The 18,193-nt window shown below is 33.2% G+C and overlaps 3 protein-coding genes across 3 annotated transcripts; 1 reads left to right on the plus strand and 2 right to left on the minus strand.

Moving 5' to 3' along the window:
* Positions 1 to 1,780: 1,780 nt before the first annotated feature.
* Positions 1,781 to 3,415, minus strand: LOC137828489 (zinc finger protein ZAT10). The gene has a single exon (XM_068635100.1). The coding sequence runs from the start codon at positions 2,844 to 2,846 to the stop codon at positions 2,043 to 2,045; it is 804 nt and encodes a 267-aa protein (XP_068491201.1). The 5' UTR covers positions 2,847 to 3,415; the 3' UTR covers positions 1,781 to 2,042.
* A 6,457-nt stretch (positions 3,416 to 9,872) lies between these two features.
* On the plus strand, positions 9,873 to 13,855 carry CLPR1 (CLP protease proteolytic subunit 1). The gene is made up of 9 exons (XM_068635101.2): positions 9,873 to 10,261; positions 11,066 to 11,181; positions 11,343 to 11,543; positions 11,664 to 11,768; positions 11,858 to 11,920; positions 12,051 to 12,162; positions 13,060 to 13,121; positions 13,211 to 13,399; positions 13,475 to 13,855. The coding sequence occupies exons 1-9, from the start codon at positions 10,078 to 10,080 to the stop codon at positions 13,559 to 13,561; spliced, it is 1,119 nt and encodes a 372-aa protein (XP_068491202.1). The 5' UTR covers positions 9,873 to 10,077; the 3' UTR covers positions 13,562 to 13,855.
* A 173-nt stretch (positions 13,856 to 14,028) lies between these two features.
* On the minus strand, positions 14,029 to 17,385 carry LOC137828492 (mitotic checkpoint protein BUB3.1). Its single transcript, XM_068635102.2, has 9 exons — positions 17,140 to 17,385; positions 16,894 to 17,024; positions 16,017 to 16,099; positions 15,627 to 15,893; positions 15,418 to 15,493; positions 15,177 to 15,257; positions 14,603 to 14,681; positions 14,399 to 14,511; positions 14,029 to 14,323 (listed from the first exon to the last, which is right to left on the minus strand). The coding sequence occupies exons 1-9, from the start codon at positions 17,257 to 17,259 to the stop codon at positions 14,236 to 14,238; spliced, it is 1,038 nt and encodes a 345-aa protein (XP_068491203.1). The 5' UTR covers positions 17,260 to 17,385; the 3' UTR covers positions 14,029 to 14,235.
* Between the last annotated feature and the right edge of the window lie 808 nt (positions 17,386 to 18,193).

The raw sequence follows: 18,193 nt of genomic DNA on the forward strand, positions 1-18,193 counted from the left end.
TCAAATTCTACTTCCTTTCTCCATCTTTCTCGAGACAAATACTCTCATTTTAGCTATTTTCTTTTCTCTTTTCTATCGATACACACTCCCATTAATCTTTACAAAAACTATTCCTTTACTGAACTAATTTATTTTTTTTCAATTCTTCTATCTTATTTTTGACATGTATTGTGTTTTTACCTAGATTATAATATTATACTATAAATTTATAATATTTATGATAAGATAAAATAAAATAAAAACGGATACAAAGGCGCCAATAACATAATAATATGTATGTTAATTTATAACTATTTATAAACGTTAGACTTTGTTCCATTAAAACAATGTGAAATTTGAGTAGCTCCATGAATGCTCCTTTCCTTTGGTGAAAAGCCTTGGAAACAATAAAAGAAAAGAGTTATGAACGTGAAAAGGGAGTACTAAGTAAAATCTGTTGGAAAGAAGGTATTAATTAAGGAGATTTGACAAAGTATTAATCTGCATGGAAAAGTGAGTTATAAGGAAGGAGCAATAAGAACGTATGCGTTTGGATTAGCATGTAGAGTAAAATGGTATAAAATATGTAAGTATGTTCGTGAAGGGCGTGTTTGGAGGAACCGACTTTGACAACACGACACGCATATAATTTCACACTTCTTCAAGTCACAACTTCTTAATCATCTGCGTTGTACATACCCACATAACGCGTAAAGGATATTATATATATACACTTTTGCATCCCAAAGAAAGCTTGGAAAATTATAACAACACAACTAATAATTAACGTGGCTTAGTTGAATGCATTATCATTAGTACACTGTACCACACGTTGAAGCATTCCCCACACGTCTTGCCAGATCAATCAATCACTTGAATATTGTTTGTGATTACTTTTTGATGAACGAGGAGAAGGAATTGGCCAAGTGTAAAAAAATGGTATTATTAGGTTTAGGTATAAAGGGATTAGAGAGTAGGTAGGTAGTTATCTGTTTGTGAAACGGGTGTGGTAGAAGTGTGAGTGTGTTGTCTAATGCAAGATTGTGGAGAAAGAGTTGTTATTAATTAGTGGGTGGATATTTAGATTTGCCAACCCAATAACAAGGGTCCTTAGCCACATAATAAAGCGGTTGCAAATTTGGTGTGATCATACCAACATGTGCATTAAAGGCACCAGTAACCACATGGGGAGGGTTTCGGTTCGGTTCAACCCACCACACCCATTGCCCTAACATTGCACAACTAATTGGCCTCTTTTTTTTTATATAATTTCATTGCACAACTAAATTCTAGCATCTTTATGCTTAAATTACCCAAAAAAAATGTCACTCACTCACTCTATAAAATATGCTTAAATTTGTTAATAAACCTAATTAACCAATACAGTGTGTGAAATGAGGCCTGCGTTGTTCACGCGTCATGCAGTGGATGTTGCTGTTATTTAATTGGAGAAAGAAAGACCTTGACTTAATCCATTCTTAAGCAGTGGTCAATTAATTTGGGTTCACTGCTATATTATTATTATTTTTTATAATGCTGCCTTATTTGGAATTGGTTTCCACTTTAACTGTGTGTAGAAAAGGTCAATTTTTATGAATTTAGACATGTGTCTTGCCTTGTCTCATCACCTTTAACGTCGTCTAAATTCACTTTGCTTCTTTTTTTTTTCATTGTCTTAGTGATAATATTAAATTGGGTCAAAATTATATTGTTTGATTTTCTTCTAGGTGTTTAATTAATACGACCGCTAAAAAATATACACGAAAGTAGTGAAGAATGGAAGAAGTGAAAGTATAAGAACTTATCTTTAACATGATTAATAGTATTACTGATAAACGAATTTGTTAGATTGCAGCAATGACAAAGAAGAGTCCAAAAGCAATGAACAAATTTTGTCTGTACAGATGAGCGTAAACAAAATCCGAACCTAATCCCAACCCAAAGAAAAAGAAAAAAAAAACACAACGAATGGAAATTAACCTAAGTGGTTACGAATCATATTCACTGTACCGGCAAATTCAATTACAATAGAATTAAAGTAAACACGTCTTCTTTGAACAAATCTACGCCGTTTCGTCATCGTGGTCCTCCCTTGAAAACAAACGCGCCTTCTTGGCGGCGGTTACCGGCAACGGGCTTTCCACCTCCTGCTCGCCGACTCCGCCGACCTTCTTCCTGAAGTCGAACCCCGCCGGCGACCAGAACTCCGTCAGCGGCGCCGGAAGGTTCAGGTCGAACCCACGGAGCGTGTGGGAGGAGGCGGCAACGCCGTCGGAGGAGGAAGTGACGGCGCTGCCGTTGTTGGCGTGGGCGTTGCTGTGGTGGTTGCCGCCGTCGTAGTGGCAGCGCTTGTGGCCACCCAGGGCCTGTCCGGTGGGGAAACTCTTGTGACAGATGGAACACTCGTGCATCCTTCCGCCGACGGTGGAGGCGGCAACGGTGTCGTTGGCGACGACGGAGACAGAGGTGGATTCGGACGAGGACTTGCGGTGGCTGGCCTTGTGTCCACCGAGCGCTTGATAAGAAGGAAAGGCCTTGTTGCAAACGGTGCACCTGTGCGATAATTTCAGCGGCGGTGACGGTTCTTTCTGTGACTGTGACGGTGACGGTGACTGTTGAGTTTGGCGGCGAGAAGAAGCGTTGGTGTTGTTGCTGTTACTGTTACTGTTGTTGTTGTTTCCGCTCTGTGCGAGCATGATGAGGCAAAGAGCGAGGTACTCTTCCTCGGTCTCAAAACGCGGTCGTTTGGAGCGTTTTCTCTTGGACCAAGGCTCGCGGAACTGAAGCTCAAGCTCCTCCTCCTCCTCCTGGTAGGCACCGAAGGGAGTGGCGGCTGCTGTTGGAGAATTCAAAGCCTCCAAAGCCATTAATCAAGCAAGGAACCCTAAATTGAAAAAATATGATGATTGGAGGTAGTTTCTGGTTATCTGGTGTAGTCGAAGAGCAAAGAAGGAGTGTGTGTGAGGTAGTTAAGTGGGTGTGAGTTGGTGTTTATATAGAGGGACGAAACGAGATGAGTTGGTGTTATGATCGAAAGAGAGTGAAGTCGGTCAACTAAAGAGCGAGGGGATTCACTTGGATGACTTTTTCCAAGTCAAAACTGCGTTACGTAATACGTCTGTGTCTGCGTTATCTTTACCCTTTTTCCTGTATCGTTCTATCTCCATTCATTACCCCACACACACACTAAGCCACTGCTTAATTAACGCGCTTGTTGCCAATACTTTAAGACTTTAGATAACACTGATCAGTTCAAACAACTAGTTAAAGGATTAAAATATGAATTGAATTCATGTATCTGTTCTCCTCACGAAAGCTCATGCATCGATTCATATCCGAGATATACATGGAATGTGATTCCGAAGAAGGAATATGCTAAATTTCATATTAATTGGGAAGAAAGAAAGGAAGAAAAAGAAAGGTTTGACTGTTTGAATCTTGAAAAAGCAAAATGGAAAATGTGAATTTGGTTTAGACGCCTCGTGGCGAAAAAAGGAAGGGGAAGTTGTCGTCATGGCTTGGATCACAGTGAGTTTCGTGGTTTGGGCAACCACTTTCACTGCCATGCTATCACTCATCGATTATTCGTTAGTTGGCACACTACAACTACGCTAACACTCACCAACATAATCACCACCTGCCACCTGTTTTCCCCTCCTCTCGCCAAATTAATGCATACAAAATACCTTCTTTTTATTTACTAACAATTCATTTCCAATAACACAACAATACTCCTATTTCTGTCAAATCAATTTTCCTATTTTCTTATCCACACTTACTAAACAAATATCTCACACTTTTAACATTATTATCTTTAACACCCTTGCTAGTAATAATCAAATATATATATATTATATATAGTATTAAATAATAATTTTATCAATGGTTACCTCAAAAATACTATACATGTGATAAATTAACGTATTTACATATGTATAGGACAATATAAAATAATTGATTATTCTCGCCGATAATTTCTTCTGGTTTGATTAATGTTAAATTAAGCAAACTCATTTTGAACTGTTTGACTATTTTCCTCGTTCAATTTTTTTGAATTGTTTGAATAAATGACCCGACTAATTCTTCCTTTTTTTTATATGAAAACAGCTAACTTGATCTAGTTTATTCATCCACCAGCAACTGACATTATTCATTTATTTTAGTAAAGTTTTAATATTTGAATTAGTATATAATAAAATGGAGAGTATTCCTTTTAGTATATATAAAAGCAGAACACAATGTTACAGATGATTAATGGATAATTAGATTGAGTATAATTAGAGAATTATGACAGGTGAGATGAGGATGATGGAGAAGGAAAATATCCATAAGAATTATTTTGATGATTAAAAAAATGATTGTGTGTGTTCTAGAACGAGAAGGGGAAAAAAAGTGTGGAAAGGCGTGTTTGTGATTCATTTGAACGTGTCAGGCTGAGAGAGTGAGGAAAAATGGATGGTAGAGTGTGATAGTGGGAGGAAGTAGTTGCTTCACCGACGCAATAAAAAAAAGGAAGAAAAAAAGCGTTTTAAGAACATTGATACGCAACGCAGGTAAGTTTTGTATTGGTGACACGTTGCACCTCCGGCTCTCAATTGCATTCTTCCACGTGTCCTTTATAACCGACACGACCTCATCGTATCATCCTATTGCGCTTCCACTGCCCCTAGAACAACCAATACTCACTTTCTACACTTAATTTATTCATTTTAATAAATTATTATCTTTAAGATTCATTTCAAAATGTAATTGAAATGTAATTCACTGAATTAGTAGAAATTAAAGATAAAGGTATGATAGAAAAACACTTCATTAAACACATGCTAATTTAATGTTGTACTGGTATGGGCGAGACCAAAAATCCGGTCATCCTGATTGATATTTGGGCTCGTTAATCGAGATCAATGAAATTCGGTCGAGACGAGAGAAATCGTCACGGTCAGTCTAGTCGGCCGATCCATACATATATTAACGCTCAAATCAAGATCAGTGAAGTTACTTCGTCATTAAAGATTAGGTAATAAACCAATAAGTGAGATTTATTCCACTAATCAGGCTCAATAAGGTAAGCTCATTAAAATAATATAAATAGCACACATCCCAGAGAGATAGGTACGTCATTTATTACTGGACACCTACCCGAATACTGATCCCCCACTTTACTGATTTGAGCGTCGGAGTGCCTTTCACAAATACCCCTCATTCGTGTTCACCCGAGACCGAAAGCCGAAGGAGAAGCACGAAGACGAGAAGGACTCCAATCAAGCACCCAGCAACCTGCCCGACCGAAGGAGGAAGACGAAGACTTCAATAATTCTTTAGGTCTCATCTCCCTATTCGGAACCGTTGTGATAAATGTTGTAAGCCTCTTAAATTTAAGACGTACAATTCTAAGTTATAAGGATACATAAATATATAATTATATTATTAAATTATAAAAAAATAAATACACATAAAATATTATTGAAATGTAAATCTTACCACAATTAAAATAAAACTCATAAGAAGCTCGTAAAATAATGTAATGTAGTAAAAATGACCTAAAATAACGTCTTATAATACTCTTATATTGAATTATTAAATAATATAATTTTTCATATTCGTTTCAGTTATGTTATTTATTCCTTCCTTTAAGATATATCAGTTAAATATATTTATGCATGAATTATAAATTTGTATGCCTTCTCTTCAAAGGGACTTGTGAAATATCAGCTTTCAATCCCAATTGGGCTTTCTACACATGTAACAGGAATTTGGTGGACTCGTCTGATCAAAACCACTTCTACAAGGAACTGAGATATTATGTTTTGTTTTTTTGGATAAAGATAAATATGTATATGATTTTGAAGCCTACTTTTTTGTCCACTTGGAATATTTTAGGTTAAGGCAGTGTTTTAGTTTGTAAATTGAATAGGACTAATATTTATTTCTGTTATAACCATTATTCACAATAAATAAATAATTTAAAGTTTGTAATTTATATTATTATTATTATAAAAAAGTCATTGAATAGTAATTAGTTTTAAAATTTATAAGGAAATGTATATAAATTATTTTTTAAATTTGTAATGAAAAAAATAATCAATTGTTATGTAAGTTGTCCTCTGAGTTATGGGCATGATTGATTGAAAAAGGAAAAGTAGCAATAACATTGATGATGATATTTTATATTTATTTATTAAGCATTGGTCTCGAGATATTTGCACGATGAAGGTAGAAAACACGTGGATGTTAAGGCATTCAACAAATTGCATGGCTTTTGATGTAGAATAACGAAGAATTTTTTTTATTGTCATTTTCATTCAACTTATCTTTTTTTAAAAAAAATCTGTGACCACTAATCATTCAGTGCGTTTTAGAACATATTCGAGAGTCTTAGAAGGTTGGTGACGAGGTCGTCTTTATCCATTTTTTACTTTAAGCTTTGGTTGTGTAACCATGTTCCAAAATAGGTTAATTTTGCTTAATTTCACGTTTATACTTTGTCTTCTAATTCATGAACCTAAAAGATGGAGTTATTCCAATTTGAAAGTGGTTTGATAATTTGTGTTTAACTGTGTATTTATGTTAATTTGAAATTAATGCACCTTTATACAAAGTTTTTTTTAAATTGTAAATAATTTGAAATGACACTCGAGCTTTTAGATGGATGAACTATTTTTAGCAAAGTGTTATATATCAAAAGTGTTTGAAAATCTTTTATAAAACAACCAATTTTTTAAATTTTGATTTAAGAAATAGACTGAGCTATTCAACCATGCGTGCTTTGATAGAATTTTGAATTATATATATATATATATATATATATATATATATTATTCATATTCTTATGGTATCAATTACTTTATTACTTTTTTATAATTTGAAATTACCACATAACTTACTTTCTGTTGATTGTTAGATAAGTATTTTATAAATTTTAATTAGTTGTTTTTTATTTTCTGAATTTTAGTTAATATTATTTTATTTTTAAAGTTTAAATTTTACTAAACTGAACTCAAGTACTATACATAACCTTTATTTTTTATTTAATATTTTGTGTATTTTTTATTAAACTTATTTTTTAATAATCAATAATAAATTATACTTTCTCTAATAGAAGTTTGACTAACAATTATACAGTTATACTTATTTATAAAAAATATATGATTTGGGCTTTCACTCTTGATCTAATTGACTTTGACTCTCTCAGTTAAGTTAGTTTATACTTTTTTGGTTTGATGAATGTACTTACAAGATGCTCCGATAATAAAGTCAAAACAATTGGATTAAGTTGTAATCTTATAAAAAAAACACTTCATTTACCAATTAATCAGATCACCTATTTACAATTCTCGTTATTGGGTTTTATCAATTCTATTTAGCTTTTACTTTTCGCGAATTTCTCCTTGCACCTCTATGTTTTTCTTCTTGCACCCCCATAATTTTTAAATTTTTGAAACATGCCTACTTTTTATTTGAAAAAGTGCAAGGAGGTGGAGTTGGTTTAGCACTAATTTTCCTCTTCATTCATTTGAAACGTTGGAGGGTTATTATAACTGTGTGGAGCAAGGTGGAGGAGTTAGTTGCATTGTCAAAGTGTTGCTTGGCTTTTGGAGATAAGAATTAAGTTTTTTTTAAGAGCATGGGTAGTTACGGAGTTTTCGTGGTTAGCGAAAATCAGGATCTGGGAGTATACTATGCATTGAAAATGTGATCTCCAGATGAACCAACCCGTAGTGTAAATCATTTTGTTTTTAGAATGGGGGGGTGTTCCAAAAGCAATTTTTTAATAAATTGTTGATTTTTGGATTGCTGAATCTAGAAGCCTATTTTTTGTTACAACGATGGATCCATAAGTTATTTTGACTTTTGGATTTCTGAATCCAAAATATTAATTTTTGAATTACAAATTGGTGGATCTGGAATATTTTTTTGACTTATGGATTCTTGAATATGGAATTAATTGTTTGACTTATGAATTGATGAATCCAAAAGATTTACTTATCCCCCCAATTCAGGATTTTTTCAACATTATGGAATGTGAAAAAACAAATGTGAATTCCTTATTCCATACAACTATAGGAATACATTGTTTGGAATACTACATATGAATTGCGGAAATGAAAATCCAAAAAAAAAATGGAACTATAAATTTGAAAAAAAATGACTTGCCTACTTCTCCGAACAAGGAACTGCTAAGAAAAACCACTCAACCAACACCAATTCGTTGAGACTCCATCGACCACCACCAAAAGAAACGCCTTCCTGTGTCAAGAGATGGAACAACGTTGTTAATAGAGAAATGGAGTCCGTATGTGCAGTTTGGGCAAATGAAGAAGAAAGAGTAATGCGAGTCTTATATGTCTTTTAGAGTTTTTAAAAAATAATAAGAGTAATTTTATCTTTGCATAACATTGTGGTGGTACAGAAAGAAAAACGTAAGGTGCAGAAAGAAACTATCTTACCTTTTATGCCTTACAACCATTAAATATATTTGTAATGTTTTAACTTATTTATTTTACATTGATACAATATTAAAATTGTTTTATTATTATTTTTATCTTTTTATGATTTTACTTATTTTTAATATGATAATATCTTTCCACTCGACCTTTCTAGTTAATATAAATATTTTTTAGTAACTATTTAAGTTTTGTTTTTATATGTAACATGTATTTAGAATGTTATAGAATCATGTTGTGTATAATGACATAAATGAAAATTTTAAATTATATATTATAATATTTATTATCATTTATTTAATATTTTTCTTAAAAAATATATTAAAACTAAAATTATATTGAATACAACCCACTTTAAATTGAAATATATTGGATTCTGTTAAATTTTTTAAACAAAGAATTTGAACCAATTTAAGAAAATTTATATAATTAGATCCAACGACTATATTTTTTTTTCAAAATTGACTGGATCCAATATATAAACACTCCTACGAGTGTTAATTACAAGTTCATACCAAGTTTAAAATCGAACCTCGTAATTAAAAAAGACTAACTACGAATAATTTGTTAAGAAGTGGAAAAGGATGTTGGCGGCATAGTTTGTTTAATTTTTTTTATTATTTTTTTCTAAATCAAACGTAAAAATTAAATGATACTCATTTTATTTTATTTTTTTAATTTAATATAGAATTTGAATTAAATTAAATTCATGTTTTATAATATCATTTAAATTGATTTTACTGATTTTTGTTATTACAAAATTATGAAATAATTAAAATGTATAACAACTTTTAAGATGTATAATCATAAATATCTAATAGTTGTTAGTTAGTTATAAAAATATAATATTATATTTAAATACAATAAGTAATTCTATTTTATTTTATTTAATTTTTAGTTTTTAATTCAAAATTTAGTTACATTTGAGTAACAAAAAATACTTTAGATAAAAAATCACAAGTGTACCTTTCTTTAAAATTATATATTATTATTATATATATATATTTTTATTTTTATTTTGTGTTATGACAATTTATCAATGGTTATAGCCTTAGGCCACATTCTAAAAAACTTTTCTCCTAATTCAATATTTGATTTGTTTTTCAATATTATAATGTGGTGTAATTTTATAATTATGTTACTAGAGTTTTCAAAAAAATTGATTATGAGACATTTTTTCCAACCACAAGACTAAAATTTTGAAATATTGATCAAGAAAAATAATACGAGATATTTAAATATGTAAAATAAAAACAATCTTAATTTTGTTAAAAACTACAAATACATATCTTACCACATGAATTCCAACAAGTCCCATTTCCAAGAGTAATCAAAACTACCACATATTAACTATTAACAATAATATACAAATAAAAACAATATATACAAAAGATAACCTCAAACTAATCAAATCATTAACCTTATATAAATAGTGTAACAAGAAGATGCAGAGGTGTTAAGATTAGAAAAAAAATAGTATAGTGTTTACCACGACAACCCGAACCCGTACCCGTACCCGTTTAGCACAAGAACTGGATAGCACCTTCTCGCACCTATCTACGTCGCCGTTGGAACCAAAACCACATTCCTAGTGTCATACCCTTCACCCGTTCACTCCAAATTTTGAAACTTTGTTTCCAATTGCGTGTACCCAATGTCCTCTTCTCCCTCCCTATCGCTCTCTGTTTCCTCCATCCATGGTTCTTCCTTCCTCCATGGAACAAAGTTCTTTCCCCTTTCTCGAAGAGTGACACCACGCGCCTTCAATTCTTCCTCTGCCAAGTGCTCCCTCGACCACATCCCCAAACAGTTCAGAAAGGACAATCTCAAAGATGGATGTTAGTTTTTATACCTTTCGTTCCTTCTCTTTTGTGTTTGATGATAATTTACTCTGTTCGATTTAGTTTATTCCAAAGCAAAAAAAAATACTTGAATGTCATTTTTAGGTAAGGTTAGAGCAGAAAAATAGAAGAAGTTGGGATTTTATAATGTGGTTATGAATTGGTTTAGTGCTTTTTATGTGATTTAGGACTGTGCTGTTCAGTGAGTTTATGCGCTTGGTTATTTTTTAACCCCTTAAAAAGGTTTAAATACTTAAATTGAATTCAGTTTCCCTTCCTGGTTTTTTGTCCAAATTTATGCTCGTCAAGTTTCAGGGGCATGAACCACAGGTCCTTAAATTTTGAGAAAAAATGTAAGTGATATTCCCCTAAATTGAAAACCAGTGCATATAGATATGTCTTTTGAAATGTATTAGTAGAACAGATAGTGAATTATGTGCATAAATTGTAGGAAAATAAAATAAAGAGACACTATGGATTCTGGTTGTATTCACTAGAAGAAACAGCCTTGGACAAGACCATGTGAAGTTTTGGTTGCAAGAAATTCACAATATGCATTTCCATTTTCAGTTTTGACTGATTTTCATACTCTTGGTTTTCAAAGTGTTATAGGCAAACAGAGGGGTAAAGTTTGTTTGTGAATCATAAAAGCTTCAAACTGGTGCTCTTAGATTAATCTGGATGAATTTTTCTGGAGGTTTAGATCAATTTTCCCAAATAAAAAATCTTATTCAAGTTCGGTTGAAAAGTTTAAAAATTGGGTGCCCTACCTTTAGTTTTATTTTTTTCTATCATATGCAGTGACGGAAAACTACAAGAACGTACCTCAATATCTATATGGCCTCAGTCCTTCACAAATGGACATGTTCATGACAGAAGATAATCCTGCCCGCCGGCAATCTGAAAAAGTTACAGAGGTTCTCACCATATATATTCTTCATATTGTCTAAGTGTTTGTGATGTTATGATGGCAAATTTGCTAATCTGTAACCTAATTGTTGATTTTGCAAAGCACCCAAATTTTGTCACGGCTTATTCGACCTTTCAAAACTACTCTTAACTTTAATAATTGTGACAGGAAAGCATATCATCTGCCAAGAATTATATAGATAATGGTGGAATGTGGAGTCTATCTGGCATGGCAAAAAATGGTCCTTCAAAATACAGCATGAGTGTTAGTATGTATCAAGGAGGTAGGGGAGGTGACAGGCCAGATACTGCTCCACCAGATCTGCCTTCTTTGCTTTTGGACGCTCGAATATGCTATCTGGGTATGCCGGTAAGCCGCATCCCGACGGATTGTGTTTTTAGCCTGCTAGCTTTTGTATATAGATAAAAACCTGATATCTTTCATCTCAATCTTCTTGATGTTCCTATAAGTCTTTATGATTTTTTACAGATTGTTCCAGCTGTAACAGAACTTGTCATTGCTCAATTCATGTGGTTGGATTATGATAACCCAACCAAACCTATTTACTTGTATATTAATTCGTCTGGAACTCAGGTAAGTGTTATGAACATTTTCTATCAATTTCCCTTGTGGTGTATGAGGTGCTGATTAATTGCCTTTTCTTACCATTTTTTCTTGTTCAGAATGAGAAGAATGAAACCGTGGGATCAGAAACCGATGCATATTCCATAGCTGATATGATGTCTGTAAGTTTTATCATGAATCATGTGCCACTCCTACTACTCCCACCCCACCAAGGCTGGGACATGGTTTTTCACTTTGTGCTACTCTTTTGTAACTTGCTTTTTAACTAATCTTATTTCTTTCTGCTCTAAGTATGTCAAAGCAGATGTGTATACTGTGAATTGTGGTATGGCATTTGGTCAATCAGCAATGCTTCTGTCGCTTGGAACAAAGGGTTATCGTGCTGTACAACCAAACTCATCTAGTATGAATCATATCTTTGCAAACTTTTGAAAAAAATTGCTTTCACTTATTTATTGTGGTTTCTTGGAACTTCTGACAAATGACTATATATTTGGAGATGGACAATGGGTTACTGATTTATAATTTTCCCATCATCCCTTTTGTCATCACATATCACACCTTTTGATCAGATGGCTACTAATATATGCTTTGTTAAGAAGTATTTTCCGGAACATCAGTTTATCGAAATCTTGTTCTTAGTATCCTTAGGGCATGGATTTTAGAGTTATGATCTGTGTGAACTGAAACCCCAGTACTCTACATTGAAACTGTTGGGTTGCTGTTTTTGTGATTAAAAGAGATCCCGATTTTCAAGGAGCTAATAAAAGAATTTTGATCTGTATGTAATGCTATAATCTGCAACACCTTATGCACAAATGTGGCCTACATGCTCATGGAATGAAAGGCTGCTGCCACAGCAGATTACTTATTAGTTATGTTTTCCTCTGTTTGTGTGTGGGCTTCGTATTATTTATTCCTCGAGCACAGGTAGAACCAATTTTCCTTTATATTTTGGCACACATAGCACCACTATGGTATTGATTCTTGTCACACATGCAATAGTTTAGGAAAACATAGAAAAATGTCTTGATTGGATTTTCATAGAAAGCCTTCTTTATTGGCTATAGAGTTTGTTTCCACCCTTCAATGCTGAATTGCTGATGGTATATTTTATTTTGTGACCCGAAATTTCTGCATAGTTAGTGATATTTCTTCCTTGTCAGTTGGTAGTTTTGATCATTGACAAGGTAGAAAGATAACTGTTCGTGTGTTTTGTACAAATTATGTGGAATAAAGGGATGTATAAACTATGATTTTTAGCATTGCCTTACCGTGGATTAACTGTTTGCTATTGCAGCAAAATTATATCTTCCAAAAGTCAATAGATCAAGTGGAGCTGTTATAGACATGTGGATTAAGGTACTGTCTACCTGTTTGTTCTCTTCTCTATATTCTCTCCATTATTTTAGACACTATTTATATCAATTATGTTGGCAAAACACATACAGGCAAAAGAGCTCGAGGCAAATTCTGAGTATTACATTGACCTGTTGGCAAAAGGGACAGGGAAATCAAAGGAAGAAATCACTAAAGATGTCCAGAGGCCTAAGTATCTTCAAGCACAGCAAGCTATAGACTACGGACTTGCTGACAAAATAATTGATTCAAGTTCAACGGATGCTGCATTTGAGAAGCGGGTAATTATTTCTATTTACTGATGGTATTCTCTTTAAACATTTATATAATATACTTACGATTACTGTCTGGATCAGAATTATGAAGCCATGCTTGCTCAATCAAGTGCTTCGAGGAATCAAGCTGGTGGCAATCCTCAAGAGTCTCCTTCAGGATTCAGGTAATCACACAGGGAAAGGCCACTTAATCAGCTTCGAATCCTATGCCCTTCAATGCTCATGGGTTTAAGTTGACTCCTGGTATAAAGGTCAAGCAGCTATCTCATATCAAAAGGCCAAATGGAAAATTTCAATGGAGATAGTATATGAACTCTGTATCTTGGCTGTTGGGTGACTTCTCAATACTTACAATTATTTTGAATTACGTATGCTTAGTTTCAGTAATTAAAGAAAAGGACCAGGTTTTTTTAAGTGTAAATATCGAACCATTACCAATGAGATGGACTAGATTCAGACACACTTCATGCTTGCACAGTAGCTGGCATTCGTCCTTGAAATTTTTTGCCTTGGTTTTTCTTGTCCTAGATTAACAATTTCGCAGTACTCGTTTTACAATTAAGTGAATGCAACTATGACTTGATTCTTGTTGTTGGTTAAGCAGCCCTCACATAATCATGACAGGTTTCCAGTGATGAGTTGAAAATGAGTGAGAGGCACCACAATTTATACTTCACAATATACCTACTTGCACGAAGTGCAATATTTGAAGAAAATCTAGACAAACATAAACTATTTCACAACAGTAGTTTACATGTTTTTAGCGTTCACCAGAGAGAAGTGAAACAGTAGAAATAAAAAAAAAGTGAAGAAAACTCTATTTCTGAAACGACCATCAGGAATTACGCTGGAGGATTGGGATAGACTTTGGGCTTCGGCTTCACCTCAATCTCGTTTACACTGCGAACGTAGATTGCATCTGGTTCGAAGCTGCATACGAAAGCGAGAAGTTACGTTAGGCATGTGTACGGAAAGATAAAAAAGTGAGTGAGAGATAAAACTTACAATTGAAGTCCTGTTTTGGGCCCTTCTTCGAATGTGTAACTTGATGCAACGGCCAAGAGACGTCCATCTCTGCTAAACGACAGTGCAGCAATGCTAGTAGGATACTTCGAGTACTGAAAGAGAAAACGAAAATTTAGAAATTGTTATCACTGTATGAAAATTCTGGTCACTCAATTACTCAAAAACAAAAATAAATATAAAAACCTGGTATAGCCTCTTCTTATTGTTTCCGTCCCACACGTTAACATACCCGTCACAACCACCTGTGGCAAACGTTCCATATCTGCACAGATTTTTATAAAGCATTTTCATGGTCACAATTCAATCAACGAGTCAGTAACCCTAACACGAACAATATCTAATTCTAAAGTTCATTTAAAAGTCAATTATTCACTGCACTTCATCTTTGGAGCATTTGAAGTTTTAGGAATTGGGTAAAGGATGAACACAAAAAAGTATAACTAAGTTAAAGATTGTGGATATTTATAATACTGTAATACAGAACACTCATCTACTAACTCCATGCATTATTTATACCACGCAAACTGTGAAAAAACATCTATACCCTCTATTTTGGATGGCAATATGTACGTAGAATACTTTCTTAACAATAAATTATATTTATATTTCTCAACTAGATCCTTGAATGATGCAAGCTACCGCTATTCACATCATAAATAGTAGAGAAACAGTTAAGTAAAAGCAATTTGAAATACTCTTCTTCACAGAGTGTCTTGTTTTAGAAGTATTTCAAATTCTTTGATTATGAAACACTTACACGGGGTGGTATGCAATTGCATTTACAGGATAGACAATGTCCCTTCCGGCCTCGGATTTTCTGTGACACTTGAAAGCATATCTGCACAAAGGTCACAAAACATTAACAGCTAGAAGTTGATGGATACATGCTACTTTTCCCATGGGCTGAAAGACTATCATATCAATGAACAAGAAATTCAAAATATCCATATCACAGTATCATTAAGAAGGGAAAACAGAGAAATAAATAAAGTATTTACTTTTTTGCCTGGATAGCTTCTGAGAGGTCAAAGAACTCCATCGCAACACGCCCTTCAACAGAACTAAGTGCATATCCTGCATAATGTAGTTGTACAAATATGAAAGGAAATCAATGGTTGAGTTATAGCCTTGTTAACCATTATTTAAAGTTGTGTTATCTTTGAAAAATCAATGGTTGAGTTATAGCCAGTAGTTAGTTAAAGTTCACCTGTTCCATTTGGGTAACAGCGCACACATCTGGTTTGATATTTCAACGAAGATTCTCTTTTCTGCTCAGGTTGAGACATGTTCCTCAAATCATAGATATTAACATGTCTTCCAGCTGTTGCTACAACCAGGCGATTTCCAACCAGAGAGAGAGAGTAAACACGCTCAGGCTGTGGATATGTCCCAACGAGTGTGCGCTCTTGGCCACTTGCACCTCTAGGGTCCCAACATTTCAGGGTTTTGTCCCAACTACCAGTGATCAATTGCCCTGTGGTGACAGACAAGATAGAAGTAAACATGAAATATCCTTTTAAGAATAATTTCCCAGAATTAAGTGACATAATAACAAAGATGAGATGAGGTCAACATTATAAAGATAGAAAGGAGAGACCTGCAGCATATGAGTACTCAACACAACGAACAGGCGCATCATGCCTTCCTAGGATATCCTCTTTATTAGAGCTGAAGACGAGCCTGGAGCATGACAATATAAAGGGTGAATTACTCTCTTCACGGCTTAGAGATGCATAAATTCAGTTTCTCTTCCCTTAATTTAATTCCCTCTCTAAACAGACACGAATTGTGTTACATTTAGTCCATTCCAGAATCAGTTTGGTAGGACGGGAAGAAAAGATGAAAATATGGAAAGTGAATAAAAATAAATAAGACATAAAATGAGAATAAAAATATTTTAATTTAGAAAATAAATAAGAAATAGATTAAAAATAACTGCTGAATCTTGCAACTTTTAATTTTTCTTTTTCTTTTATTTCTCCTCAACCAAATATATAAATTAACTTTACATCTCTCCTCTCCACTCTATTCCCCATTTACCCAGCCAAAAAATGTAAACTAACCTCAAAGTGGTAACAGACAACTACAAAGAAACCTATATCCAAAGGGCTTTTTTTTTTTTTGTGTTAGAACACATCCTTTTGGATAAACATTTCAATATACATTTCTACAAAACATGAAATTAATTTACATATAAAATAATATGCAGCAGTTATTTTCTATAAGTTTCATCAAAATTTATTTTACAATTCATATTTTAGTTTATAAAACAGAAATTTCATTGTTTTAATTTTTTTCTTAGAAGTATCTACGAAGAAGTTAAGATCGGCTCAACTTCTACTAAGAGTTAATTTTGAACTTTGGATTATCAAATATTGGAATTTAGAAGATAAATGAACATTTTGGAGCTTAAAACATCTAGGTTACTGGCCAAACAACAAGTATGAAATTGAAGAAGAGAGTAAAAGTGTGACCGTCTAACAGTGTTGTCAGCGGCGACACTGAAGCCGGAGGAATCGTCGTGGAAGCAGCAATCGAGAACGGGGCCAGCGTGCATAAACTCTCCTCTCAACACATTGGCGCTGGCATCATACAGGCGCACACTCTGAAGCGCAGAAACAGCAACGAAGGGAATGAAATTGATAGCATACATAGCACAGCATAGCACAGGAAGTAAGTAATTGAGAAGTGAGAAAGTGGAGCATGCATAGCATACATACCTTGTCCCATGAGGAAACCAAGAGATTATCGCTGTGATTTGAGAATCGGAGATTCGTTATTCCGTCCGATGGAGGATTCGACAACTCTTGCCCCGTCGCGGCGGCCACCGCAGATGCCATGTTTGCGATTTGTCGAAATTTGAAAGTTGAAGAGCGTGGAAGTGTGAAAGTGAATAAAAAAAAAGTGACCCTTTATTCAAATTTCAAATCTTAGGAAAATAAATCATGATCCCAACTAGTCTATAGTGCCAAATTTTAAGTGTATGTACTACTTTTTATTAATAAAATTAAAAAAATAAAGATAAAAGAAAAATGTTTATTTTTTTAAACCAACTTTAAGTTAAATTAAATCAAATATTAAAATTAAGAAACATATTTATCTTTAAAAAGAAAATGGTTTCTTCAGTCAATTTTTCGGTGCAAAAGTTGATTACACATAAGAAATGGATTAATACAAAATTATCTAAAGTTTAGATAATTTTGAAATTATTTGTTTTATTATTTAAAATAACTATCAAAATGCTTTATTACTTTTAAAAATGTGAATTTTATTTTATTTTCATGAAAATACTATTATATTATAATAACAGTATGCGGATAATAAATTTTCTAATATAAAATAATTTAATAGCATAAAAATCTCTCTTAAAATGATATTAACCTTTTTTACATTACTTTGATTTATATAACTGCATAAGAATTTGCATGATTTGAAACTTAATAGAAAGTATACGATGTTTTACCATTGCATAAGTTGAGAGCTTCTTTACTCACAGTGATCCATAAAAGTTTATACCAATTTTTTAATTTAATTTTAATATAATGTAGGTGTAAACTTTTTTAAATGATCATTTGACTACTAAAAAAACTGTAAACAGTATTTTTAAAATAATTATTACAAAACTAACTAATTTTCGATTGAATTGAGTTTGATAGTAACCAATAAAAATAAAAAATAAAATTGTGAATTGAATTGAACAAAATAAAAAGCTCACACATAGACTTTTAACCAAATAGTCAACGTGTGTTATCCAAAACACAGAGAAAAAACACA

This window comes from Phaseolus vulgaris, chromosome 7 (genome assembly GCF_051622355.1).
Source record: "Phaseolus vulgaris cultivar YP4 chromosome 7, ASM5162235v1, whole genome shotgun sequence".
Lineage (NCBI taxonomy): Eukaryota > Viridiplantae > Streptophyta > Magnoliopsida > Fabales > Fabaceae > Phaseolus > Phaseolus vulgaris.